Genomic DNA, 26,622 nt, shown 5'->3' with positions numbered 1-26,622 from the left:
TCAGAGTCAGATCATGCTGAGAAAATACATGTCATGAGGTTTGTAAAAACTTGTCCATGTAAGCTGGAATACATGATCTCATGTCTTCAACATTCAGCCTGGCACTTTGTGATACAGATGTCTGAACATATCCTCAGTTTGTATGTTCGTCTCTGAAACTTATGAAACATCAGTGTTGAAATACTGACATGTCTTTTTTTTTTTTCTTTTGCAAGTGCAATTGCGCAAATATATGTGCGAACAAACATGAAACATACAGGCTGGGAAATTATTCGTGGAGATAAGTTTGCAAGAGCTCAAAATAATTATGAGCCCCTTTTGATATTTTTTCCCAGAATTAGGATCGAAAAATTTGCATGGGCCAAAAAACAACACTGATTATACAGCGAACCCTTTTTGTCTATAATTATTAAGACGTCGGTATTATTATCACTCATTAGTCATGATTTGCAGATGATTTATTTCATATAAAAAGGAACATTGGGGCAACGATGTGCCAAATTTTTGTGTGACGTATGATCCAAACCACAAAACTAATAGCTTCTTCAAAACTGTTGGGGTGTTAAAAACCACAGTCTGAAACTGTAGTTATATTATTCTTCTGGCTTGCGGTTCTTAGAACATGCTGTAAAGAAAGCCAGAGAGAAATAAATAACAGGAAATGTCATACATTCTGTTTAATAAAGCAAGAAGTTATATTTACTTGATTTTAAGGTGTGATAATACAACATACTTGTTCCAAGGACTGCACGTGCATATTCATTTAAAGTGTTTATCTCAGATGTAACTAATTTTAAAAAAAAAAAAAAGAAGAAAAAGACACAAAAACATTGTTAGGCTAAAATCAAACTGGGATCATTGCACTTTTGTACCAAAGAAACACAGAAATATAGCTGATTAATGTTTTCAATTCTTACTAACTTTGATGATGAGGATGGGCATCAGTTTGAGACTTTATATATTCATGTTCATTTTGCTGTTGTATAGCGTTGAAGTCACCGTTTAGTCGTGCAGAGGACCTGGCGAAGTTGAAGGTACAATTTAACAAAGGAAATTTGTGTTATCTAAACTTATGACTCTGCTGTATTAAAAACAAGCTTGTAAGGTGTGTTGCAATCACACAGGAAAGAAGGGGGAGAGCGAGAGAGAGAGAGAGAGAGCGAGAGAGAGAGAGAGAGAGAGAGAGAGAGAGAGAGAGAGATTATAGTTATAACAGTGTTTAGACACTCCCTTTTTCTTTATCTGCTGTTCCATTTCATTCACACACATGGCCAATAAAGCAGGTAAGAAGCCTTTTCTTTTTTCTTTTTTTTTAAAGTCGAGTCCATATGACATGACACTGATTTTCCAACAGTAAACTGAATAGAGTGTAAATCCTGATTTCTTGACTTTCTGGTTTACTTCAGGTAGTTATCGGTATTTAACCGGTAAATTGTGAATGCTTTCATTAAGCTTCGAGACAGGCCAGTGCCTCTCGACCAGCGGAGGTGTGTTCATTAACGCAGGAATGTTTTGCATGCAGCTGCACACCAACAGGCCTGTTCTAGATGTACACCCGGGAAGGACCCCGGGACTGTGATGGCTGCAGGGAGCAATAACAGATTCCATTCTCTTTAATCATTACTGCTAATACATCATCCCACAAACCGACTGTGTGTTTTATTACAAAGGACAAAAACTGTCTCATACGTTCGCATTTGTCGGTGGCACAATCATTAGGGGTTTTTTTTTCGAAGCTTTACAAAGGTCACTATGTAAACAAACAACTTGATGTAAATGTCCTCGGCTGTGTTTCTGAGATGAGACACAAACTGCAACACGACACTCACTTTTATGCGATAAACCAACTACAGATTTGTCTTTGCGATGTGAAATATGACACAGACGAGTTTTCAGAAATGCAAAATTGAGCATCTGTAAGGAAGGAAGTCAGTGGTGTCACTTTGCTGTGCGATGTGGACATCAGTTTGTCTAAGTTTTTAAGCAATCGGGACATATGAAATCCATATTCATGTGTAACAAGGCGTCTGAGACATTTTCCACCTCGGTTTGTAACTGCACTGCCCTTTTCTGGTGGAAGATTTCAGGTTAAAAGTATGAGTATGAGTAGCCAGTGTGTAATATGGATGTAATGAAGTCTGTCTGTGTGTGTGGGCTGCTTTTCAGTTCACCTCCAGCTCGACATCCCCGCCGTGGCAGAGATGAATGGATCAAACGTAGCAGTGAACCAGCTGGTGTCCACCTCCAGCGGCTCCTGGCAGACAGAAGTCTCCAGAGGAATCCAAATCACAGTCACGCTGCTCATCTTCTTGGTGAGAAATCTTCTCTGGCTGCATCAGCGGGGCTGCAGGACGGGGTCTAGAGCGACCGCTGGGATTCACGCTTTAGTTTGGGGGTTTAAACTTTCTTTAAAGGTGCAGGGACGAGCTTAAGAGCAACATAAGTGCTCAAGTAAACCACATTATCCTCCACCCTGATCTTATTAAGCACTGAGTACACAATTTGAAGAAGTTCAATTTTCCATTCAGATAAGATGAACAATCAGGTTCCTTCACTGAAAGACTGGAAACAGAGAGAACTAAAAATCAAAGCTGGGTATAAAGGCCGCAAAATCCTCCAAAGCCCTCTCATTAGCACTTTCTACTTTGTGTGTTTGATCCTGCCGCTTGCAGGGTTTATGTATTAGGCCTTTTTTTGGGGGGGCTGAGAGCAGCGATAACCTGGAGACCGTCCAAAACAAATGAAGTACAGTGTTGCTTTGTGAGCTACAGAGGTGCTGGTGGGTGGGTGTTCTTGTCAGTGCATGGAGCCGACTTTCACTTCTAAGGATTGGCAGGAGAGGCATTAAGAGAAAGTAAAACAGTTGGCTGCTTCTCTTTGTTCCTCGAGGTGGGGGTTCCTCTGAATGGACTGGTGGTCTGGGTCCTGGGACTTCGGAGTCGCCGCCTGGTGCGCAGGGGAAGCAACGAGGAGACGCGTGCCGCCAGCAGTTTCCGCGTCTACGTGCTCAACTTGGCCCTGGCTGACCTGGTGCTGCTCCTGCGGACCCCTCTCATGCTGGGCTACCTCATCCAGAACTATAGCTGGCCGTTTGGCCGCGTCTTCTGCCACCTGGTCATATTCCTGCGAGGCCTGGGACTGTACGCCTCCGCTTTCCTCCTCTGCGCTGTGGCTCTGGAGAGATGCCTGTGCCTCCTGAGGCCCGTCTGGGCCCGACTGAGGCGGCCCACCTGGGCGGTTCCTCTGGCCTGCGGCCTCTTGTGGCTGGTGGCCACAATCCTGTCGGCCCCCTACATCTACTTCGCCGTCCTGACGGAAAGAAACGGGACACACCAGTGCGAGGAGAGCGGGAAGTTAAATATGGGCTTATTTGTTACGGAAACCATCGCTGGGTTTATCCTCCCTCTGGTGGTGTTCCTGGGAAGCAACCTGGCCGTTCTATTCTCCATTAAACAAGTGTCCCCGCCAACTCCTACATCGTCTTCCAGCCCTTCGTTTGGCCGCAGGATGACCAGGATGTACCACGTGCTCTTTTTCACCATGCTCCTCTTCCTCACCTGCTGGGTGCCTTATTTTGTCTGTCGGTTCCTGCTGGCCCTGGTCCAGGAGAACCCTACGCTCTCCAGGTCGGCAATCTATGGCAAATACATCTCACTCTACATGGTGTACATCAAAAGTGCACTTAACCCCGTACTGTACGTGTTCGCCGCCCGAGGCCTCGGCCGCGCCATCAAAGCTTCAATCGTCTCGTCCATCGAACGACTTTTCTACAACGAGTCCTCGGAGTCCATCCGAAGAAAATCCATCAAGAACTCACAGATGTAGGAGTTGGGTCAACTTTTTTTTTTTTTTTTTTTTTTAAGTGACGTTTCTTTCCTCATTCACAAAGCATTCCTCTCCTCGGTGATCTCAGCACATGTACAGAAATATGAGCATTGTAAATAAAATACAGATGATATTAAAGCTGGGTTAAAGTTGTATAAAATGGCGACGGTCTTTGACTTTTATTTGTACAAATGTATACATTTGTGTCATTACTACAGTTTTGGTAATATAGTAAGAAAAAAGGTTAACATGACAGTAAGTATTCTGTTTCCATGGGAGATCACTCAAGTAGGTCAGTCGGTGTGCATGTAATACTGGAAATATACTGCGAACAGAAGGCATGAAAATCAACTTTTAATGTGGCCTGAGACCACAACACTCTTACTAATTACCAGTTGAAATACTCCAATATGTTAAGGATGATGTTCATAACATCAATAAAACCAGACTCTTATCCCATCCTAACTTTTTACATTGCGACATATGAAATGTCTTACCTCTAACATGTGACGACTTTGTCTATTTGCCATCCAGGATCGAGTATAGGTCGATATTAATTGTAAATCTTTTGATGTTGAGCTTTTACACACTTTCCTTTGGGGATCAGAATCACTTTCATGTGGCCGAGCACATTCGTATTGAAATCAATCAACACACATTTTTCAGTTCAAACTCGAGACTCTTTTAATTCGGCGGCTCTTATAAGTGCAACAGTAAAAGCACCCGAGTCATTAAACGGTGAATCTGGCTTCACGGCTGTCAGCTAAAGACGACAACCTGCTTCTGTTTGGGCACGCTGAAGACGGGGCCATAATTGGTCAAAAAAATAAAAAATAAAAAAAAGAATTCATGAATCGTCTTGTCCAGTGGCTCACAGGTAGGAAAACACTCCGGTAATGAAAAACCAACCAAAGCTGATGCAACATTCTACAGATGCCAGTAGTCCTGCCTCCGGGCTAACCTTTGTTACATGGATTCCTCCATGATAGCGCACCATTAAGCACGCAGGCGTCGTCTCAGTCTGGCCGAGTTCCCGGACTGGGACTGATACTCCTATCTGGTGAACCCAGGAAAAGGATTAACAGATTGAGGCAGGTCTGGATTGATCTGATTATTTATCTAGTGCCCGTTAATTACCCACCGATGAGTAACGAAGCAAATCGGCTGGAGGCTAGTCATCTCATCGTGAATGTAACACACCCATGAACTTTATTCAGAGATCCACTGCAGAGCCTCACATAAAGATAAACCGTCAATAAAACTATATCACCACCGCCAGATTAGAATTTTGCACGAGATTTGTCTGATAAATTTTTAGTTTGTTCATATTCCTGCACACGACACAGACCTTCAAAAAAACAAAAAAGTATTTCTTTTTTTTTTTTTTACTGTAAGATACTTTAATAGGTTGTATTTGTTGTTTGAGGCTACATATAAAAAAATAGACAGTAGTGAAATGAAAAATGAAAAATGAAAACATTGAGGGCAACGAAAGGTGCAACAGGAAACAGGCCGGGCAGCGATTCACTGCATGTCAGCAGAAATCAACCACAAAGTCAAGTGGAAGTGATATTTAGACAAAAGACATGTTACTCCACACAGCAAAACGCCAAACCACAAATAAAAAAAAATCTGAACAGTGTCCTTTTTTGAAAAAACAAAAAACAAGAAAACCCCAATGAATTAAAACAACAACTGTTATGTCGGCTACGTTCTCTCTAAACCAGGCGCGACTTAACGTCATGAAGATTCAATCATTAAAGAGCTGATCTGCATATTTGTGTGCCTCTTGAAGCAGCACCTGAGCATTCTGGGTAATCTCCGATGTCTGCAGCACTTCAGCCAGCTTCTTGGCGGTGGTCTCACAGTCCCTGTCCGATATTATCTGCCTCATTCGCGTCTAAGAAGGAAGGAAGAGGCGTGAACGTGGAGTATCTTGACAGCGAGTCGTAGAATGTTCGCCGAACAGAAAAACAAAACCTTCTCCGCAGTTGATTAGATCAACCGAGACGACACAGAATAGAAAACATCGAGTTCCGTCAGCACGTTACGAAAGAATGATTTCACTTGTGCAGAGAAGTTGCACCACAGAGAACATGTTAAGACTTTCCTGTTGCATAGTAGAGGAAGTGAAAACTAAAACATCTTATTCACAAAAAACAAACAACTGATACGACAACCTGAATGTCTCCAGCAGAGAAAACAAGCGATACGTAACACAGTCAAGTAGATGTTACAAATTGTGTAAATGTGTTTTGTGCACCGCTTTATCTCACCTCCAGTGTCGTTTCATCTTTTTTTGGAGGGTGAAAAGGAAGGTTGAGAACATCTTGCTCCGTTATCTCTAAAATCTGTGCGAACATTAGAAAAAGAAAAGGTCACAGTGAAAATAAGTTTAAATGACGTTTCCTGTCTAATCATTAAGGGGAGGAAAAAAAACAAAAAAAACATGCTGTGCAGATGATTTCATGTTTTTAGGAAGACGTTGGGCCAGATGCAAGAGGACTGCCGCATCTCAGCATGTTGTACTACTGAATCAGCAGCATGTCTCCACTCTCTTACGTCAAACGGCCTCTTATTTGTGAGGAGAGATGCCAACCATGATGTCTGTTTGTGGCTCAGCTCAACTCTGAAATGTGCAGGAGTGACGCCAAAAATGAATAAAGTCTCATTTGTATCTCATGAAACGATACTTCTGTCTAATGTCAGATCAAATCGACTTGACTTGAGCATGTTTGATTTGCCCCTGATGAGTTGAAATGACCCGGATAAACCGTCGTGGTTCATTTCAGAGGCTCCCAAAAGACACAATGGTTTTGCACCCGTTTGGCTTTCTCCTCCTCCTCTTCCACTTGGTTTCTCAACGTGCTGCACTGGTGCTGTAAAGTCACCGTCTGCTCTTCCATCCTCTCCAGGGCGCTGACCACGGCACTCAAGTCTCTCTGGAAAGACACAAGACACATTTGAAAAACTTCACCGTGTTGACGTTTGTAGAATTTTTTCCCCAATACTGAAAGTTCAGCGACTAAAACTGCAGGAAGTGATGGAGAACCTGATTTTTTTTTTTTTATTTGCCCGCATCTTCTCAGCTGTGCTCTCCCATCCAACGGATCGCAGTTTGATACAACAACACGATGAAAGTAACAGAGTCCGGCTGAAAGTGAAACCACAGTGATTCTCACCTCCAGGGTGCTCAGAGTTTTCTTTCCAACCACAGACTTCTCCCTCTCCTCCTGGTGGCGGGAGCGTGAATCCTGCAAGGCTTTCCGTTTCTGCACAGGAACCTTGAGCTCTTTGCATTCATCGAGGAACCTCAAAGGAAAAGATGGTAGGGCCCATATTTTTTATATTGGAGCAGAAATGTTAGCTTTTAATTAAAGCGAGAGCGATATAGTGTTTTATTTCATTCATTCAGATCTCCGTTTGCTGCAGCCAAAAGCCACAGCGGCTCTTCCCGGACTCCTTCAAAAGCACAGTGAACTATCGGCTGCACATGGTGTCTAAATACGTTGTATTAACTTAAGTAAACAACAAATCTTACTATATTGGTAAACTTACATTTGTTGATATTTCTACAACGATAATCTTAACAATACTCTCCATTTAATTAACACAGTTAACTAAATATCATCACAAGATATTTCCTCAGTCGATTTTTGAATAGTTTTTCTGATTTTCTTGAATAATAATGCGAAGGAATAGAACTCCGTGTCACCGTGGTTTTGCACACTGCAGTACTTTCAATCATGTTTCTCTTTTGCAACAGGAAGCTAGACCTGTCTTCAGCAGCATGTCTGGTACTGTAGTCATGTTCATATGAACTCACATTGGGCAATAGTTTGATGAGAGTCTCTCCACTTTAACTGGAAATAAGTCACATGCGCACGCAGAGCCCTGGCATCAACCAACTGACTTCTTACGGCAAGAGATTTACAAATAAACGTAATAAATATCACGCTACCAAAAGAATAATCTGCATGTTCATACCAAACCCCAATAAATAAAAACCCTGTAAGTATTTTTAACACTCAATTGTTCCCCTCGGTGTGCTTGTGTCATCTTGCACATTGATTGTCAATGAATCTGAGTGATTGTTCAACGTTAAAAAAATTTTTTTAAAAAAGGCATAACTTATCTCTTCACAATGATTCATGCACAGCTGGACAAAAATAAATAAATAAATAATAAAAAAAAAAAAAATGAAAATCACTGTTTCCTCTTCTCTCATTTTTTTTTTTTACCACATTCTCTTCATTGTCCAAGTGTCACGATGTCTAAACTTAATTATTGCATTATTGTTTCGCTTCTGTTGAATTGTTTTGTTTTTAATTGTGCAAGTGTAAATAACACACTGAGCGACGATATGCTAAGTGTTTAGGGGATGGGCGTTCACTTCGGAGCGGATCAAAAACGCGACATTAGTTTAGAGTTATCACGCTGTGTCTGCATATGGGTAGTGTTTCCTCCCTTTGATAAATGAGCCACCTTGTAACACGACTTTAGAGCGTTTGTGCCACTTGGGCGCCATGTGTCCTGTTGGCTGCACTGGTCAGTGACCTCGTCACGCACGATGCATAAGAAATAAAGATAGAATCATTAGATGCTGTGTAATGTGAAGCAAATCAGCTGATTCTTATCGATAATTTGCAACTAAAAAAGATTTGTTTATATGAAATTATTAGAAAAAAGGCCCATGTGATTGATTCATATGAAAGTGTCAGACAAGCAGCTCACCTGCGTTTTATTTTGTTGAGATGTTCCTGGTGCTCTTTCCTTGCCGTGGACCTCGAGGAAAGAGTTGCTCTGTAACAGATTATGCATTGAATGATGTTGATTACAACAGTGTAGTAGCAGTATCTACTCTCAGTAGGGTAATGAAAGGCGTCACAAAGCTTTCTATCAAATAGATAAACAAATACAAATAAAGCACTTTATTTTACAAGGAACTCATCAGCGATAAGGTAGAATTTGGAAGAGACCTTATTGTAGTAAAATGGGCTGCACAGTCGTCACCTATCGAACCAATAAACACCTTTGGGAGACATCAATGTACACACCGTCCACATGCAACTCCAGACGGTGGACTCACAGTATTGATGAGTCCATCATGTTCTCCAGGACAGTGATGGAGGCCCTGGTCATCGGCTTCCAGTTGGCCTTAACTTTGGCTTTGTTTAAGTCTGCAGATGAGCCGCCACCGGCTATCAGGATCAGGAGGATGAGGAACACAATTAATAATCCAACAAGACAAATGAAATTTAAAGGGTACAAGTGGAAGGCAGAATTTGGTGAAGTACGAGCTTATGATGGTTGATTTGTACAGTTACTATTCTTAACCTTGCATCTATATTCAATAATTGGAGAAGAGTATTGGCTTTTTTTTTGTTTTATATGGATGTTTTTTTTAGATCTTGTTTTTTAAAGTTTAATCTGGATTAAAATAATGTTATACTAATCTTCTATGCTCACGATTTGATCTTAGCTCTTGTTGTTGCTTGCTCAAAATAATCATCACAAATAAATCAAATAATAACACGTTTTGCCGTTTATAATGATGCAAAATGAGAAGATTTAGTGAAAAACAACCTTTCCTCTTGTGAGGCGCTTTCCGCAGCAACACTTCTTCGTGTTCTTCTTCCTGTAGTGCAAAGTAAACATGAGTGAAAGCCATAAATACAGCACAAGAGTGAAGAACTGCCGGGCTCTTTACCGGACTCTTTGTGGCCGTTTGTTTCTTTGCAGTTGTTGTCTTGTTTTTCTGCTGAGGTGGATTTGAGGGCGCGCGCCCGGAGCCTCGAACTGGCTTCATGTCGGAACGACGCAGTCGAAGCGCGACTCGAGTATAGCGTCAGTTACCGAAACACGAAAACAGCAGCACTGTGGATGTGAATATTAAACACCATATAAACTGTTGGGAAAAGATTGTGCCGAGTTAACTTTGAAGTAAACGTGCTTTGTATCCGCGGCTCACCTCGCTTATTCGCGGTACTGTTTTTGAACTAGTCAGCCCACAGTACGCATGCGCGGCATTAGTGGTGTTTCACCCTGAGCGAAGACCGTCAGGCAGCCACACAGTCGTCTAAGATTGCATAAGTAGAGCGTATACGTGTTTAGCCCCGAAGACCTTAAATCAACTTCAATCTAATGATTAATCATCAGGGAAGAGACCAAACATGCAGGACAATGAGCCTTCTGAATGATTGTTGGACACCTGATGCATAAATATTAGGTTAACTGTGCATATATACCATACAGTATGTGAATCTGAATAGTATTTTTGTATATGTAATGGCTTATAAGTTCAAACTTAGATTTGTGCATCCGCACAAATAAGTAGATGTAAGCACATTTGCATGTGAGTAAACAATGTTTCGTGTGTAAAGTGGATGCATGTCTACAAGAACTTGTCTAATGTTTTAACCTGTATTGTTATATTTACAATAATTGAAGCACAGATACAAGTCTGTATACACAACGACTCACAAATGTTCCAGACACAGATAAATGCATGCCTGCACAAATTGAGACTCTCTCACACAACTCTTTCCATGCATGCACACACTGTGCATTATTTTAAAGTTTTGTAAGAGCTTAGTATGTCACTATGGTCAAATAGCTGTAATAATATCTGTATACGTATATATTGATATCAATCAAATATATCAATTAAATCATTCATGAGTGAAAATCACAATAGTCACGGCATGCTCAACCGTCACGAATGCTGCCTGTAAGCCAAACATCAGGGCTCAATCAACAACTGTCCCATGTAGACATTTTAGGAACCAGCGGTTGTTATTTTTGGGGTGGGATTAAATAGTTACGTTTTCATGAAGCTTTGCTTTTAATTGTTCCTATTGTGTAAAGAAATCTTAACCTGATCTGCACTGTAGAGGTTATTTATCATCCTGCCTCCGATCAAGGAGCTCAGGTGTTGTTCAGGCTGAACCCTATGGAGTTTGCATGTTAAATCCTGGAGTTGCACAAAGAATTGATCAATTGCCTGTAGGTGTGAATGGGAGTGTGTGTGATTGTACCCTGCCTTGGCCCGTTGTTAACAGCGATTGACCCCTGTAACACTGAACTGGATATGGCAGCATGCAAGACCAATAGATGGGTGTTGAACAGTTGATTTTAACTTTTTAATAAAGAAATTATTGGAAAAGAATATCTTTGCGTTGCAATTTATTTTTTCAAATGGCCATGCCTTGTCATTAACTCCACATATTAAGTTTTTGTTATTGTGAAACTAATATGGACTCCATTAGTTACGAGCCTTTTTCTGGAATCAGAAATTCCTTTTGGATTGCATTTCTACTCCCAGTAGGTATATATGTGTTTATTTCATATGCATGACTCCTTTTACTCAGGAATTCATCAAAGCAGTAGAAAACTAATCATCACATAGGTTTTGCAGCTGCACCTTTCAACCAGAGACGAGTTTTAACATTCAAACAGATTGTTGAATAATTAAATGTTTTAATTTGTTACCGATATCTCACACTTCATTGGACTTTCTGCTAAAATAACAAGTTAATCAGGTAATGACAAGCCAAAATGTGAAACTGAAAACCATAAAGTAATTTATTTATTAACAGAAAAACCAAGTCTTTTAATAAAAATGAAAAAAAACAAAAACAAAACTTGAATATAAAACTACTGAAAAATATTCCAAGAGCAAATGGAAGCTTTTCAGATTTCTGGTTTCCTCTTGAATGATGTTGGGTTACAGTCGTCTGCTCAATCTTTCCGGGAGGTCACACCCGACCTTTTAGTAGAAATTTGCCTGTGTAGCGTCCATGATAGCGCAGGTCGAAAGGACTGAGCACCTTCCTGATCCCCAACATGTTGCTTCGCGCAATCTGCTTAAAGGTCCAGGGGTTTTGATTGTTCTGCTCCATTTCAATCTGTTTCTTCTTCATGGCTTCAAGGCTCTCTCTACTCACAACCTGAAAAAAAAAAGGAATTATGGGTAAAATAAATACTATGGCTTCAGGTTGGATTGAGGGAATATCCAGTGAATCGGTCATCTCACCTTAGCGGGGAAGGGAAGCTTTTGAGCCACTTCAGTCAAGATGTGCTCAACCTCGCCCAGCTCCACCTTCCCTCCGACCTCCAAGATGAGTCGGCCGCTCCGGACCGGTGTCACGTAGTGGTCGATGGCCCCCTTTCCTCCTCCCATGCGCTGACCCAGACCTTTACGTGTGATAGGCTTGTACGGGGCATTAATGCCCCACTGGGCAAACGTTGTCCGTGGATCCATCTTGCGATTGATCGTCAGACGGATCATCTCGATGTGACCCCAGTGGATATAGCCGCCTCCCATGGCCTGAGCATCAAAGAGCGCACAATAGAAAGAACCTCACTTTGACTGTGAAACACAAGATCCACCCTGTTCTTTTAAAATCGAGCTCTATCATTTACAATGAATCGTCTCTTTCGTTAACAGCAGTTCACATGGAACTAACAGAGCATGCACTTTGCAATGTTTTTGTATTATTTAATTTAGTGTGTATGATGTAATAGCTACAGGAATATAAGAGACAAACCAATATAGTGATGACACAAAGATGCTATATTTCTACACAACTTTCTCTGCAGAAAATAATTGCACTCACCAAAATCCCGTACTGTCCACTCGTGAAGGTGGTCTCTCCTGGGGCCGGGCCTCTGATGTCACGCAGTTTCTTCGGCTCTTTTACCGCCTTATTTAAGTTGGGCACTTTGTTCAGAAACTTCAGCTTGACTTTCTCTGGCATCACCACATCTTATCGGGTGAAAACAAGCACAAGCAATAGTAAACAACTATTATCTCCTTATTTGGTTGTAAGAAAAAAGAGAAACTATATGGAGACTGAAGGCTTGGAGCATTGTTGTCTTTTCATTCTCTACTGAATAAATGCAAGCAGATGTCAAAATAAACTTTTAAATGAGAACACTTTATTACACAAATAACAACAAGTTGTTGATTACAATGTATTTCAAAATGTCCACATTCACTGGTAAAACAATTCCTGACAGCCTGTTGTGTATTGCAAATACACAACAGACAACAAAAGTTGTAAATAAGAACAGGCTCTGGAGCTCTTGGTAATTATAAGCGAGAATAAAAAAGTGCCAAAATCACTCGGAAGAACTGCATAGTGTAGTGACTCCCCACAACCACCTAATGCACTGAAATGACATTACATTTACACACCAAAGCTTTAAATCCAATCCCAATAGCACGCAGTTAACATCTTACAACTGGAATATGAATTGCATTAAAAGTCATAGAAAATGCGAATTTACCACTGAAGTCAGGGGGGATTTCACTTGATGATTTCAGTCCTGCAGTGAGGACTTTCAGGTGACTGTGCAAAAGTCCTGAGGAGAATAAAATCAATTAAAAAATAAATTAACAAAGACAGAAAAACAACAGGTGACTCATTTTAGCACGAGGTCTTTTCCAAACGTTCTACGCAGAGTTTTTTTCAGGTATGGAGATTTCTGCAAAATAATAGCTTCAAGAGAAAATCGGTGTAAAGGGTTTAGTTTTTTAAATCTCAAATGTAAACCGACAGAAGAAGAAATTAAATCAAATACGATTTAGCGCGGTCCCACCATTGCTATTAAGACAGCAGTTTTAATTTGAAGAATCTTTTCACACTTAAACACTGCAGCTCAATATGTCGTTGCATTTGAACATTTTTGAACTGATTTGTCATTTTAGTAATACCGAAAACAATACAAAATTGGATTATGCTCTTTCTGGGAATGCATTTAGACTCAGCCCCCGATAGCAACCAGAAAAAATAATACAAGTGAATACAATCAAAACTTCTTGCAGAGATCAAGTAAGGATTATATCAATTTCAGACACATTTTAAACCAATATCATGTCATAATCCCCAGATTATACTTTAAATATATGGCCCATAACAGTGTTCATGTACTTTTGACAATCTTGTGAAAACTGGTCTTTAAAATACTCTTGAAAAGATCCATACAAATTAAATTTTCTTAACTTGCAAGTACTTCAGATGTCTATAAAGTAGACGGGTGTTTTCTAACGTATCCACATATATTAAAGGTTTAATGAAAATAAAAACTACTTTCTACTTGGAGTCTTCAACCTTTCTTTTCCCATCTTTTACGAACCAATGTGTCGATGTATGGCCTTGCTAAAAGCAAACTTCTGCAGATCTTTCATTGAGGCTTTATTATTCTTCTTATTATTGGTATTAATGTTGTTGTTGTTGTTGTTATGCAGTCGTGCTTTAGGTCTCAAACTGTATGTGTTGCATATTATATGCGGTCATTGTTTTTGACATGCCTGTATGCATGCAGAAGAGTGACTTTTCCTCAGATAACAGGGGAGATTGTGTTCATGGATATAAAATCTCTCTTCCAGGTAAATCAAGTCACAACACGAGCAGTGTTCGCTGATGTTACCTTGTTGGTGACCGTAGACTCTGAACATCCCGGTCAGTCCGCCCACAGAAGCCTTCAGCAGGGACATCATGATGCTGACAAACAGAATCTATACAAACAAAAAACTTTAACGTCGCGAGATACTAATTCAATACTAATATACACATTTTAACGGGGGATTTACACTGTTATAGGCAACACGAGCCAGACAAGGTCGCTACCATTACTGTCGACTTCCGCCTGAACCGGAAGTGTTTCCGCTACGCGTAGAAATGAATGAACGCAAGAAATAAAACTAAAATAAAGCCGCTCACTAAATTCGTATCATTATAGTTTCTCTCTATATTATAAGAATTGACACATAGAAGACCGCAAAAGTAAAAAAAAAAAAAAAAAAAACAAGCAATAAAACGGTAAAAAAAAAAAAAAAGAAAAGAAAAGAAAAAGTACAGTTTCCACAATCATAACATGTTTCTTTTTTAGAAATATGAAATAAAAAAATTATTGTATTTCATTGAATAAATTGGTGGGTGTTGACATTCTGAGACAACTTTTTACCACTACAGTTGTTCTTTGAGAAATGACAACAGTATGATTTGATGTTAGTTGGACCAGTGATTAGTACTCTTGCATTGCAGCAAGGAGGTTGTGGGTTCAAATACTGGCTGGATCAATAACATATGTTTCTTCCATATCACTCTTTCTGTTTGTGCACCTAAGCAAACAGTCACTGAAAACCATGCCAAAGACCCAACTAAATAACCTTGTGGATCTTGACACAGCTGTTGTACCCTTCAGTTTAAATTCCCTTTAAAAATTAACCATACAATTGAAAAAAATTCCAACCAGTTCACTTCATTATATGCTTAATTATGTAATGCACAGTCTTGTGTAAGAGACCATCGAATTGTACTGTTGGAGAACTGACAGAATTGCCTATGTGACGTTTGTTTACACTTTGAAACCTCAATGTCAAAGTCTAAGAGTCTTACGTAATGAGCCTTTAAAATGAAGCTCCCAGCGAGATGGTATGGAGTTTGTGGTAGCCTCCAGAAGATTCATGGATCTATAGGAGTGCTATAATCCACTGCACTATGGGCCTATTATTCAAATGTTTTTTGCTGGCCTTTCTGCTATATATGGCTGCTCTCAAACAAGTGGATGCCCAGTTTCCACGTCCCTGTACGACAGTGGAGGCTCTTCAGACCCGCACGTGTTGCCCCCTCTGGAATGGATCCCCATGTGGCTTCAGCTCAGGAAGAGGAGTCTGTGCACCTCATCCCGCAAGAGATCTCCCAAAACCAGTAGACTACCGGGTGAACTGGCCTCGCGCTTTTTACGATTCAGTGTGTACGTGCTGGGGAAACTATGATGGATCTGACTGTGGCCAGTGCCTGCCAGGCTGGAGAGGACCCCAATGTCTACAAAGGCACCACGTGGAGAAGAAAGAGATTACAGATCTGACTGATTCTGAGAGGGAAACCTTTCTGTCAACCCTGCACCTGGCTAAACACACTCAGAGCAGCCGTTATATGATCCTTACAAGCAACGACACAACAGTGGATGGGAACTATGTATTTCACAACACAAGTGTCTATGATTTGTATGTATGGATGCATTACTATTCAGCTAAAAGCTATGCCGATTCTGCAAATAATGCTGCACACCGGGGTCCTGCTTTTATATTCTGGCATCGAGTGTTTCTACTATTTATTGAAAGAGAGCTAAGGGAACTCACTGGAAACCAAGATTTCTACATCCCATATTGGGACTGGACCAGAACCAACCACTGCAACATTTGTACCAACAAGTACTTTGGAGGGGTGGGCCAAGACGGGCACATAGATGGTGCTTCGCCTTTCTCAAAGTGGAAGGTTCGACGTCATTCTTACGGCTTTCTAAATTTTTGGAGTACACTTTTTTTTGGACTAATGCCTGTTTCTTCTACCGCAGACCATTTGCCCATTTCAGGAAAATCTTGGCATAATCTGCATCAACAGCAATGCCTCTGAACCTGCACACCTGATCCGTAACCCTGGGAAAGATCCAACGTTTAAAACACTGCCAACTGCTGTTGATGTTGAAGACACAATGGCAACACAGCTGTTTGACACACGTCCATTTGACATGACATCAGAAAACAGCTTCAGAAACAAGCTAGAAGGTGAAAGAAATGGCTGACGACTAATAGATGATAGAATTCACTTCACATTTGTCATTTCTGCACGAAGGAGTTTTAAAGACCTAAGCAATCAATAGAATAGTGTAAGTTAAAATGGTGGACGTACTTGGCGAATGTTACTAAAAGTTGCTATCTGTACTTCCAGGTTTTGAAATTCCAAATGACTCTCGACGACTGAACAGCTCTATGCACAACCTGGTTCACAGATACCTCAATGGCACCATGTCTCTGGTCCCAACAGCAGCCAATGACCCCATATTCATGCTACACCACAGCTACGTTGACAAGTGAGTTCCACCAATCAAACTACTTTGAGTCACTGCCTTTGCTCTTTTCAAAAATCCCACACAAGGTGGCTTCCGATACCATTAATTAGAGAGTGTTTGAGCTCACTGTGCTTTGTGAATGGGTGTCAGGCTTGCTGAGAGGTGGCTGCAGGACCACAGTGAAGCAGCCTATCCTGACCATGATGAAGTTCACCCGGCGCAGAGAGCGCAGGCCTACATGGCCCCATTCTTTCCTCTTCGTAGCAACAACTACTTCTGGGGCAGAGACACACAGAGTCTGGGTTACAACTACAGGGAGCACAGTCTCCATCGCTCTGGAGTGAGAAACAATAACACAAGACAGGCTGAAGGTAATGGCCTTACTAAAACAAATCCACTGCATGATTGAATGAGCAACTGTGTTATATATTTATAATGTAAGCTCTAATCTTTTGGATTTTTAGAGAGCTCTGCAGACAGTGGAGTCCAGTGGCAGTGGCCTGTTCTGGGTGTCTTCAGTGTAGTTTTGCTCGGTGTTGCTGTTGCAGCTGCTGTTAAATGCAAAAGTAAGTATTATTAACAATCATGAAATAGAGGAAAAAAGTCAAATATGAAATGTAAATATCTGTCAAATCACTTCATCTCCTATTAGAGAAAACAAAGAGAGACGGTGGGATAGAGGAGAAACAATCAGAGGTGAGACGTCAAAATTATTGTTGATTCGTAGCATGGGTGTGGACTGTAACGAAAAGTAAATACATCGTATTAAATATAATTTACCAACATGCCTTTGTTTCCAAAACAGTTCGACTGCAGGTCCAACGCTTTGTACGCAGTCTGGATAAAAGAAAAGAGCGGGCACGGTGACAGTGTTTGTAATGTGGTTCACTGTCAAGATGCCATGCCTGGGCCCTCAGTATGGAGAACAGACAGCAAAGACTGGGATGTAAATGGAGAAAATCGACTTCAGATTCAAAGACAATGAGCATCAGAGCATGAGTGACTCTGAAGCCAACATGAAAACACTTTATAGGAGCATAAACCGTGGAATGATGAGAAATTTGTTCTTCCAGCAAACACCTTGATTAAAATGCTGAATGCATCCCTGCAATAAATCAGCTCTTCATGACAATTATTTGAGGTAATGGTTATTGTGAAGGTGGTGATTTGTGGTTACAATAAATTGTATTTTATTACACAAAAAAATGTTTTCAGTGTTTAGAATTGATGTCATTTCATAACTTGCATATTGTTGTGTGACTGCTGTGATTTGACTACTTTTACATTCAGACACACTGCCGAACAAAAGTAACAAATCAATACATCACCCACCAACCTCTGGTCAGGACTGTTGGTAATCAGAGATAATTACCTATAGATTATGATTTCACTCACATTCACACCGTGCATTTAAAGTCTCCCAATAAACATAACTTGCATGAATAAAAAGTAAACTCATCACATAACCCGTCACTGCAACCTAAATTATTCATTACGGAGTCTTAGAAAAAACATTAGGCATTCAAGTTTATTAGAACAACAAAGCCTTTTCAATAAGTTACACATCATAGCTGTTTTCCATGGGAAACATTAAAAAGTCACTCAACATTTTCGTAAGCATAAACAAGAGTAAGGTTGCTGCATGTCAATAAATGAGCCTCACATCTTTTCTATCAGGCATGTGCAATATGGAGGATATGAAGGAAAGACAAATTGTAAAAACTTCAAATATATGGGCTTGTCTGTAGATTAATTAGATTTTTGAATTTTTAACAAACATTCAAAAACCTATCAAGCTTCTAATTTAGCACCAATGTGATACTGATGCACATGTGTAAATGTAAATGGGACACTGTAAAATTCTGTAACAACAAACACTTCAAAGTAATTTGTTTGTCTGTGTAAAGACAGAGTGAAATATAAGTCCCTGAGGTCGATTTGAACACATTTTCTTTGTCATTCAGCCACCACAGCAACAACAACAGTTAATCATTTCACAATTCTGAGATACTAATGGATTTACACAGCCAATTCATGTAAACACGACTTCTGAAAACCACTTTTTGGACGTCACACAGAGATTTTCTTGTAATTCTAGATCCCGTGATAAAGGAGATCATATTTGGGAATATTCTGTCTATCTATTGGACTTTGCACGATCATTTTCCCCCGCATGGCTCCTCTGTATATGACCTCGATCAGATCCATGAAATCTTGCTTGGTCTTGAAGCTGCCAACAAACTTAGTGTGATCTGGAGAGCTGGAAAACAGAATGAATGATTTGTCTTTAACTCTGAGGCCTCGAGTCTGTCTTGAAGCCGGTTTGATGGTGAATAAATTCACTCACCCGTAATCCACTTTCATGTGCTGCCCGTTGAAGAAGAAGACCGTGGAGGGGATGTAGCTGATGTCAAAGTATCTTGTGTAAATCGGAGCTTTGTCCACATCGACGATGTAGATTGACGCCATGTTACTCAGGTCGTGAGCAGTTTTTGACAGCTGGGAGAAAACATATAGAGAAACCAAGTAAAGAACACGCGTGGAAACGTTCATTAAATATAATTTGCATGATCTTACAATCTCATCGAGCTGCAGACAAACGGAATCTTCGTCTCTGCCAAACCTCAGGACTACTACTTTCTCCGCCACCCCTTTGATAACTTCATCTATGTCTTTTTTGCAGGTTAATTTGGGCAAAAATAAACTCATTTTAGAAGAAGTCTGCTTCCCTACGAGGAGGAAAACACGCCGTGTGTTCGCACATAATATGTCCGACTGGAAACTCCTCGGATCACCATTCCTAAAAAATACTTAAAAATATATATACAGCCATGATTGACAAAGATAATTAATAAAAAATTCTTTTGATTCAAATAGTTTTGTTTCTTTTGTAATATTTGATGAAAATGTTACTAGTCTTTGTTCCATTTGCGTTTCCTATACGACATGTTATGCTGTGACACCGCGTAACAACGTGACCTTCCGTGAGGTTTGACGTCTCATCAAATCTTCAAACACGTGAATACAAATGTACCAAGATTCCCATATCTTAACGGATTAGGAAAACCCGAAGAACCCGGGTGACGTCTTTTACTCCGTCTGTTTTTTTCTCCGGGTTCCGGTACCTTCTGAAGCAGTTTTGATTGTTTTATAGCCATGTTCCGCCTCTTTGCTGCCAACAGTTATAATGCACTGTGGGAATGCAGTCATTTTGTGGCGTCTTGTGCTGTCAGGAGGAGATCCAGCAGTCTCCTTTTGGCCAAGCATCACCTTCCCCGCCTGCTGAGCACTGGAAACCCACGGTGGAACGATGCTATCCAAGAGAAATCAGATAAATCCAACGAAACGGAGACATTAGATCTGGACGGGTGGAAGGCTGTGATGAGATCCAGAGCTGCCTTTGAAGAGACACAAGCGAACAATGCAGCCGAAGAAAGCGATGATGAGGAAAATACGCAAGAAGTGAATAGCGATCTAAAGGACGGCTCTTCCCTGGAGGCGACCCGAGACCTGGTGGTGATGTGGAGGGAAGCTGGGAAGCTTGTGCCCAAAGAGATCTCTGATGAAGAGGTGGCAACGCTGGCAAAGCTCACCACCAAGTCTGGCCGAAAGAAGTACCTGAAGTACCTGGCTATCAGGGAGGGTCACAAGCTGGCGCGCAAGGCGAAGCAAGAGCGGAAAAGGGTTGAGAGGGAAACCTTTAAAAAAGAAAGGTTAGATGCAGAGGAAGGGGAAGATGAACCCAAATTGAAAAACACTCTTTTCCTTCAATTTTGGGGCCGTGCCCTTGACAAGCTGCTGGCCTGGAGGTGTGCCAGCGCCATGATATTTGGTCAGCCGCTGGTATTCGACATGAGTTACGAGTCCAACATGTCTAGGCGGGAGATAGAAAACACCGTGTCACAGCTGATGGAGGTGGAAGCGTGGAACCGACGTGCCACTGATCCTTTCCACCTCCACTTCTGCAACCTGCAGCCAGGTGGGCCATACAAGCAGGAGCTGCTCAAGCGTTACGGCACAGAAACGTGGGAGCGTTTGTTCGTCACCGACAGTGACCGTCAGCACGTCGAGCTTTTCCCCACAAAACAACTTGTGTACCTCACTGCCGACTCGCCCAATGTTCTCCGCACCTTCGATCACTCCAAGGTGTACATTATCGGAGCCCTGGTGGACCGGTCGATCCAGTCAGGCCTGTCGCTGGCCAACGCAAAGCGCCTGAAGCTGACCACCGCCCGGTTACCTCTTGATGAGCTTCTCCACTGGGAGATTGGAGCCAAAAATCTGACTCTGGACCAGATGATCCGCATCATGCTCACCCTCAAAGACTCGGGGAAATGGGAGGAGGCGTTAAAGTTTGTGCCTCAGAGAAAGCACGACGGCTTCCACCAGCAGCATGGGCAAACGATCAGGGGGGACGTAAAACACAAACCAAGAGAGGATAATGAGGGACCGTCGTGGGCCAGAGACAGAAACGGTAGTAAAACCCCTAAAAGGTTGGACCAAAGTTTTCCCAAACCCCGGAAAGAGTCTGGGTTCAGTGTGAGAGACCGAGTGTCCGGTTCGTTCGCTAAAAGAGAAAACGCATCACCTTCGACCAAAGTTCGGTCTTCACTGAAGAGCGTCATGGAAGCAAAAAGGAATTCAGGGAAAAACAAGATGTGGTGGCAGGATGAGTGAAATCAACAACAATGTCGCCGTATTTGTTCATGTAGACGTGAATCTGACACAAGTGGGCAAAAAATGTTTGAAAAGCTGTTTTGTAGTTTGAATGCAGTTGAAGATGAAACAAACTTTGAAAAAAGAAACTATTTTGGTCTTTATTTTCTTTCACCAGACACAAAGATCCTATCATGTGAAAATAATTTGGTGTGTTTTACAAGTAAACGGAGCCATTACTACAACAAGGTTTCATAAGGACGATGTAAATTAAACTAGTATACAGCTTGGTTTTCAAATCACAGTCAATACGAAATATATTACTAGTACATTGGTATTGTGAGGCAAAAAAAACTGTCTTCAGTTTGTTTATAGGAACTGATATTACCAACATGTCAACAGTAATCAGAGCTTTGATAAATACAACTGTACATCATATTTCTGTCATTGTACCATCAGCTTACTTCCAGAACACTCCCTGTATATTACAATAAAGCCTATAAAGTGTGCAATATACAAAACACTTTTAAAACGTTAAGACAGTGTAATAGAAATACAATAGCACCATCGTGAAGCGGACCTTGCCTCCTGACGTAGATTTGTGTACAGTCACAAGTACGACGAGCTCCTCTGTGTATTTCCGAGGTGGTACATTTTGTCTCAAGTCGACACTTTGCTCTAAAACATGTCTGCTGCTTCTTGCTCAGTGAATTATTACATTAAATACAACTATTAACACTGGCATATTGTTCAAGTTGAATGAGCAGACTCCTGTTTCACACTGACTCACATTGAGCGCTGCCCAGCGACAAACATGATAGACCATGAGTTTAACCCAATCTGTAAAACGTCATCCAAAATCTAAACTTTATCCTCAATAAATTATGATCTCTCTTTAAAAATACTGCACAGTCTCATTGACATTTTATCAAGTCGAGGGAAAAAAAAATAAAATCCAGAGGAAACATCTTAAACGCGTCATCAATCAGTAACTCTGCCAGCAACTGAAGTGTGAGCAGTCACCCTTCAACATTTATTGAAGGGAGTTCTCCACACTGAGCACCAGCAGACATGTGAATGAGCTCTGAGGCTGTGTTTGGATCAAGACAATGAGGTCTCGTCTCTGCGGCGCCTACAGCACCAGGATGTCTCCCGTGCAGCGCTCGCAGCAGTTGAAAGTGATGTTCTCATAGCGGGTGTAAGGGTGAAATCTTCCGATGCTCTTCTTGCTGTTGATAAAATTTGAGGGGGTGGAGTCACCGAGGGGAGCCTCCGTCTTGTTTTCCGAGCACGATATTGGATCCAAAATCTTCAGCACCTTGAAAAAAAATAAAAAAGATGGATTGGTGAAAAGAGACACTTTTTTTTTTTTCCTTTAAGTGGTGAGCTGTGTGTCATGTTCAAGCACTCGTACCTTTTCAGCCATCTTCTCTGCCGGCGTGCTGCAAGGGTGCTGAGCCGTCGCACTGCCGTTGCTGCTTTTCACCACGCTGCTGCTGCGCGTGTTGCCCAGCAGGTGAGAGTTGATGGCATCTGAAAGTTTATGATTGGCTGCCGCCAGCTCTCCTGTGCTCAGAGGCTGTGCGCTGGGGTAATACGTCTGCTGTCTGCCCCACTGCAGCGACACCAGGAGCTGCTCCAGAGACCTAACGGAAACAAAAGTGCCATCGGGACAAAAACACCAACATTGATATCATCATTTCTCTGACTTGTGTTAAGAGTGCAACACCAAATGTCAAACGGTTTATTTTAAGACGAGATTTAAAAGGAAATCAATGAATTTGTTGATTTAATTTCCTCGGGCAAATTGTTCAAGAGCCCTGTTGGCGTGAATACAAAAGCACTTTGTTAAGTTTTGAGTCTGTTGCACGTGCAACAGACAAGAGGCATCTTGAGGATCTTAAGGTACGCTTTAGTCTGTGATGTACTGATAGGTCACTGATACATGAAGGAGCATCAAGACTTTCAAAAGTCACCAGAAAAAGCTTCATTCTAAAACAGTGGGTGCCCGTGTAAAGATGCTCAAACATCAGAGATATAATCGTAGTTCCCCGTTCTGGAAGCTGCGTTCGTCTACATTCTGAAGTCGTTTATAGATTTTTAATTCAACCAGGTAAAAAGACTTTAGCAGAAGAGTTTAGAAAAAATCATGTAAAACTGTTTCCTTGTCTTTACCTGAATCAGCAGACCAGACTTTAGGCGTTAAACTTTTTTTTGTCTTGAACGAGTTTTGGAAATCTGATCTGATTTTTAATCTCTAAATAATTTCTTGCTGTTTACATGCTGAAGGTAGTTCCTTCAAATATGTAAAACAAACCGTTTCAACACACGTGTCACTTATTACATCATGGTTTCAAACTGAAGTCCCCTCTTCTCTTACTTTCTGAAATAACATTTTTCGAGGGACTTCTGGTTCAGCATATTGCTGTTAACATGTGCGATTAAAACCGAGTCTATTCATTCAGGGTACAATCGATACTTTTAATTTAGTATCCTCGTTATTCACGTTACCTGTGGGTGAGCATCATGTTACGGGAGAACTCCTCTCTCTCCAAGAGCAGGTCCTGAATGGCTCCCTGTGCCTCTCTGGTTTGTCTCTGCAGAGCTGCTCTGGCATTCGTCAGCTCCTCAGCCATCACTCTGAAGTGACACCAGTGATCAAGGAGTTAATCAGCATTGTCCAGATGACACGTTTTACAGACTAATGAAGAAGTACAATAACTACTTATTCAATTTGTCTTCTGAAATAAATGAAAATATACTTTGCACTGAGCAGATAAAGACTCTGGGATAAATGATTTCATCCATCCCATTTTCTGTCTGACATGGTGGACTTTGTACCTGCTGGCCAGGAACTTGCTCCTCCAAACATCACACTGGATACTCATGCGCTCCAGCTGTTCTGCAGTGTGAGCCAAAATACGGCCCAGAGCCTCATTTTCCAAAATCAGCTGGTTCTTCTCTCGCGCGAGACGCTCAAACTGGTACTGGAGATCATCACCGACTGATGCCACCAGCAGCTTCTTCAACTCACGGTTTACCTGGCACATAAAAGGAATACAAGTTTGTTTTTTTGTTAGGGTCTGGTTAAAGGCGAATGTCTCAGAAACTGAAATGTTTTCCTTCATGTTTATCTCTGACACTAGTGTTATAATCTATTATGAACCAATCACACGACAACTATTAGCACAAACACAGTATTAAAGTCACAATATTTTACATTAAAACACAAAAAATTATTCATTTGACACGTGAAACAGTTCTATTAGTTTGCCCAGTGGTTTTTAGTTGAGCTTTACTGAAACCGTACCTCTGTTTGCACTCTGAGCTGATTAGAAAGACCTTCTTTGTCCTGCAGCAATCTGCGCTCAGAGTTCTGCAGCTTCTCCATCTGGACTCTCCAGTCCTCCACCTGAGAGATCGGAGGGGAGCTCGGCTCCTCTGCCTGTTGACCGACCTCCCCTTTCCCCTCAGCAGGTCTGACATGGCTGCTGCGGCTAATAGCGGCCCGAGGAACGATGATCCGCACAGCTTCTACTTCTGTACACGCCTCCCGATTAACCTTCCCCAGGTGGAGCACCCCAGGCGACTGAGGGGTAGTAATGGGCCCAGGGGGAGCAGATTTGGGGCTGCGCTTTGGGCTAGCGAGCTTTAAAAGTGGAACCTCGGATGGACCTGTTGGCAGTGTGTCTGTGTTCACCTCCAGAGTAGGAGATGGTTTTTCAGTTTCCATGCCGTCACCGGGACCTCGGACAGGCACAACGGCCGAACCTGGGACATAAAAGAACGGCTGCGTTAACAATTTACTCTTTAGTGATTACTTTAAAACAAACAACTGTAAGAATGCCACTTTTATACAAATACTTGTGTTGATATTTAGCAGCAAAGTTATAACAACTTTAAATATACAGTATCATAAAAAGAACTACTTAGAAATCAAACAAAGGAAATCAAAGATGCACACATATAACACAGATGTAAGCACCGTACCTTTCCAACAGCGAATGAAACTAGATATTAAACATCATTCTCTACAACAGTCTCTACCTCATGTTGTCAGACCAGTTTGACTTTTCTAATCACATACTTCCAGATTCAACTCAAAACCAAAACATCCAGTTTTATAATGTACTACATTCAGGCAACATCTTTGATAATTGTTGGGAGTAATTCTCATTAGAAAGGCGTGGAATCCTCTTTTCACCACAGAGAACACCATTACAATTCAAACTTTAGGTCGTGAGGTGACTTTTGGTTTTAGGAACAATCAAAACATGTAAAATAGAAAGAATATCATGAATTGATGGAACTATTTCCTCGCCAATTACATTAAAGCAGCATTTACATACAGGGCCAATATGCACGCACATAAAAAAAAAACTAATATTTGTTAATTTAAAAATGAAGGAAAGTAAGGGAAATAGCAAAGGATCTATCAGTATTTATCTGTGGTACACGTGTAAAGTAAACACAAGACATTAATATCAGTACGAACCTCTCACAACAGCAGTCATGGTGGAGACTCTGGTAGACGTGAAGGAAGTATGTTGTTTGGGGAAAACCCCAGCCTCTTTTCAACCTGAAGACAAAAACATCCGAGAAAATGTTTAATAGTTACCGCAATCAGTGTTTATCCCATTGATAAGGGCAGCTCGCTGATCACAGGTCAGAGTGAACAGCTGATCCTTGATAACATTACAAGATAACGGTGAAGAGCTCTGAAGCTAACATGCTAACATTATCCCCCTAAACAACGAGTGGAACTAGAAATTCAGACTCAACAACAGCTTTTGTTAAAGCAACGCCCTTCACTCTGATTTAAGAAAAAAATTTAGGATTTCTGATAACATACCGGGTAAAAAAGAACGTATCCTAACTCTCCGATTGATTCGAAGCGAGCAGCAGGCTCTATATTTTGTCACCCGACACTGATTTACTAATCTTACTAAGGGGACCGAACGAAACGCCCTTTCTCCCTTTGATTGGATCACCGTGTCGATCTTCACCCTATACAACCAATCAACTGCTACCAACGAGTTGAGTGGTGCGACAAATGGCCAAATCAGAAGAAAGGTAAGCGTAAATAATGCGTCCTCGTAGTAGGATTCTTAAACCTGCTCACCGGACACAGTTGGCTTCTCGTGAGTGACGTTTTATGACATTTCCCTCAAAACATATTTTAAGTAATTTTTTTCAATTAACACTGCAATTTAACAGTAATTTATTTTAAGTCTGAGGAAGAAAATTGCTAATAGGCTGCCGCTGTAGCCTGACAGACTT

The 26,622-nt window shown here is 41.3% G+C and overlaps 7 protein-coding genes across 12 annotated transcripts; 3 read left to right on the top strand and 4 right to left on the bottom strand.

Annotated features, from left to right (window-relative positions):
* Positions 1–1,118: 1,118 nt before the first annotated feature.
* Positions 1,119–4,287, top strand: LOC308128283 (C5a anaphylatoxin chemotactic receptor 1). Its single transcript, XM_080493426.1, has 3 exons — positions 1,119–1,283; positions 2,167–2,312; positions 2,890–4,287. Exons 1-3 carry the CDS (start codon positions 1,268–1,270, stop codon positions 3,823–3,825), a joined length of 1,098 nt encoding a protein of 365 aa, XP_080349552.1. The 5' UTR covers positions 1,119–1,267; the 3' UTR covers positions 3,826–4,287.
* cenpq (centromere protein Q) lies at positions 3,978–9,846 on the bottom strand. 4 transcript variants are annotated; one of them, XM_080493427.1, is made up of 9 exons: positions 9,797–9,846; positions 9,536–9,702; positions 9,412–9,463; positions 8,915–9,026; positions 8,560–8,628; positions 7,008–7,137; positions 6,648–6,767; positions 6,102–6,176; positions 3,978–5,725 (listed from the first exon to the last, which is right to left on the bottom strand). In XM_080493427.1, exons 2-9 carry the CDS (start codon positions 9,632–9,634, stop codon positions 5,576–5,578), a joined length of 807 nt encoding a protein of 268 aa, XP_080349553.1. In that variant the 5' UTR covers positions 9,635–9,702; positions 9,797–9,846; the 3' UTR covers positions 3,978–5,575. The 4 variants fall into 4 exon arrangements, with proteins under 4 accessions (XP_080349553.1, XP_080349555.1, XP_080349554.1 ...); XM_080493429.1 differs by having other exon boundaries at positions 6,717–6,767; XM_080493428.1 differs by having other exon boundaries at positions 9,536–9,815.
* A 1,549-nt stretch (positions 9,847–11,395) lies between these two features.
* On the bottom strand, positions 11,396–14,486 carry mrpl16 (mitochondrial ribosomal protein L16). 2 transcript variants are annotated; one of them, XM_080458476.1, is made up of 6 exons: positions 14,423–14,486; positions 14,260–14,347; positions 13,117–13,191; positions 12,444–12,592; positions 11,861–12,154; positions 11,396–11,774 (listed from the first exon to the last, which is right to left on the bottom strand). In XM_080458476.1, exons 2-6 carry the CDS (start codon positions 14,327–14,329, stop codon positions 11,583–11,585), a joined length of 780 nt encoding a protein of 259 aa, XP_080314602.1. In that variant the 5' UTR covers positions 14,330–14,347; positions 14,423–14,486; the 3' UTR covers positions 11,396–11,582. The 2 variants fall into 2 exon arrangements, with proteins under 2 accessions (XP_080314602.1, XP_080314601.1); XM_080458475.1 differs by having other exon boundaries at positions 14,460–14,480.
* An 891-nt stretch (positions 14,487–15,377) lies between these two features.
* Positions 15,378–17,210, top strand: LOC308106356 (tyrosinase-like; the record flags this gene model as incomplete). Its single annotated transcript, XM_080458054.1, has 5 exons — positions 15,378–16,112; positions 16,210–16,402; positions 16,566–16,707; positions 16,837–17,026; positions 17,151–17,210. The coding sequence occupies 5 exons, from the start codon at positions 15,378–15,380 to the stop codon at positions 17,208–17,210; spliced, it is 1,320 nt and encodes a 439-aa protein (XP_080314180.1).
* A 983-nt stretch (positions 17,211–18,193) lies between these two features.
* txnl4b (thioredoxin-like 4B) lies at positions 18,194–19,818 on the bottom strand. 2 transcript variants are annotated; one of them, XM_080458230.1, is made up of 3 exons: positions 19,264–19,818; positions 19,034–19,185; positions 18,194–18,946 (listed from the first exon to the last, which is right to left on the bottom strand). In XM_080458230.1, exons 1-3 carry the CDS (start codon positions 19,393–19,395, stop codon positions 18,781–18,783), a joined length of 450 nt encoding a protein of 149 aa, XP_080314356.1. In that variant the 5' UTR covers positions 19,396–19,818; the 3' UTR covers positions 18,194–18,780. The 2 variants fall into 2 exon arrangements, with proteins under 2 accessions (XP_080314356.1, XP_080314357.1); XM_080458231.1 differs by having other exon boundaries at positions 18,197–18,916; positions 19,264–19,438.
* A 24-nt stretch (positions 19,819–19,842) lies between these two features.
* Positions 19,843–21,496, top strand: trmt10c (tRNA methyltransferase 10C, mitochondrial RNase P subunit; the record flags this gene model as incomplete). Its single annotated transcript, XM_080458228.1, has 1 exon — positions 19,843–21,496. The coding sequence occupies one exon, from the start codon at positions 19,843–19,845 to the stop codon at positions 21,361–21,363; it is 1,521 nt and encodes a 506-aa protein (XP_080314354.1). The 3' UTR covers positions 21,364–21,496.
* blzf1 (basic leucine zipper nuclear factor 1) lies at positions 21,481–26,272 on the bottom strand. Its single transcript, XM_080458229.1, has 7 exons — positions 26,195–26,272; positions 25,838–25,921; positions 24,653–25,113; positions 24,184–24,383; positions 23,854–23,982; positions 22,757–22,988; positions 21,481–22,660 (listed from the first exon to the last, which is right to left on the bottom strand). Exons 2-7 carry the CDS (start codon positions 25,854–25,856, stop codon positions 22,475–22,477), a joined length of 1,227 nt encoding a protein of 408 aa, XP_080314355.1. The 5' UTR covers positions 25,857–25,921; positions 26,195–26,272; the 3' UTR covers positions 21,481–22,474.
* Positions 26,273–26,622: the final 350 nt, after the last annotated feature.

This window comes from Lipophrys pholis (genome assembly GCF_963383615.2).
Source record: "Lipophrys pholis genome assembly, chromosome: 2".
Lineage (NCBI taxonomy): Eukaryota > Metazoa > Chordata > Actinopteri > Blenniiformes > Blenniidae > Lipophrys > Lipophrys pholis.
This window is presented reverse-complemented; position numbering and strand designations above follow the sequence as displayed.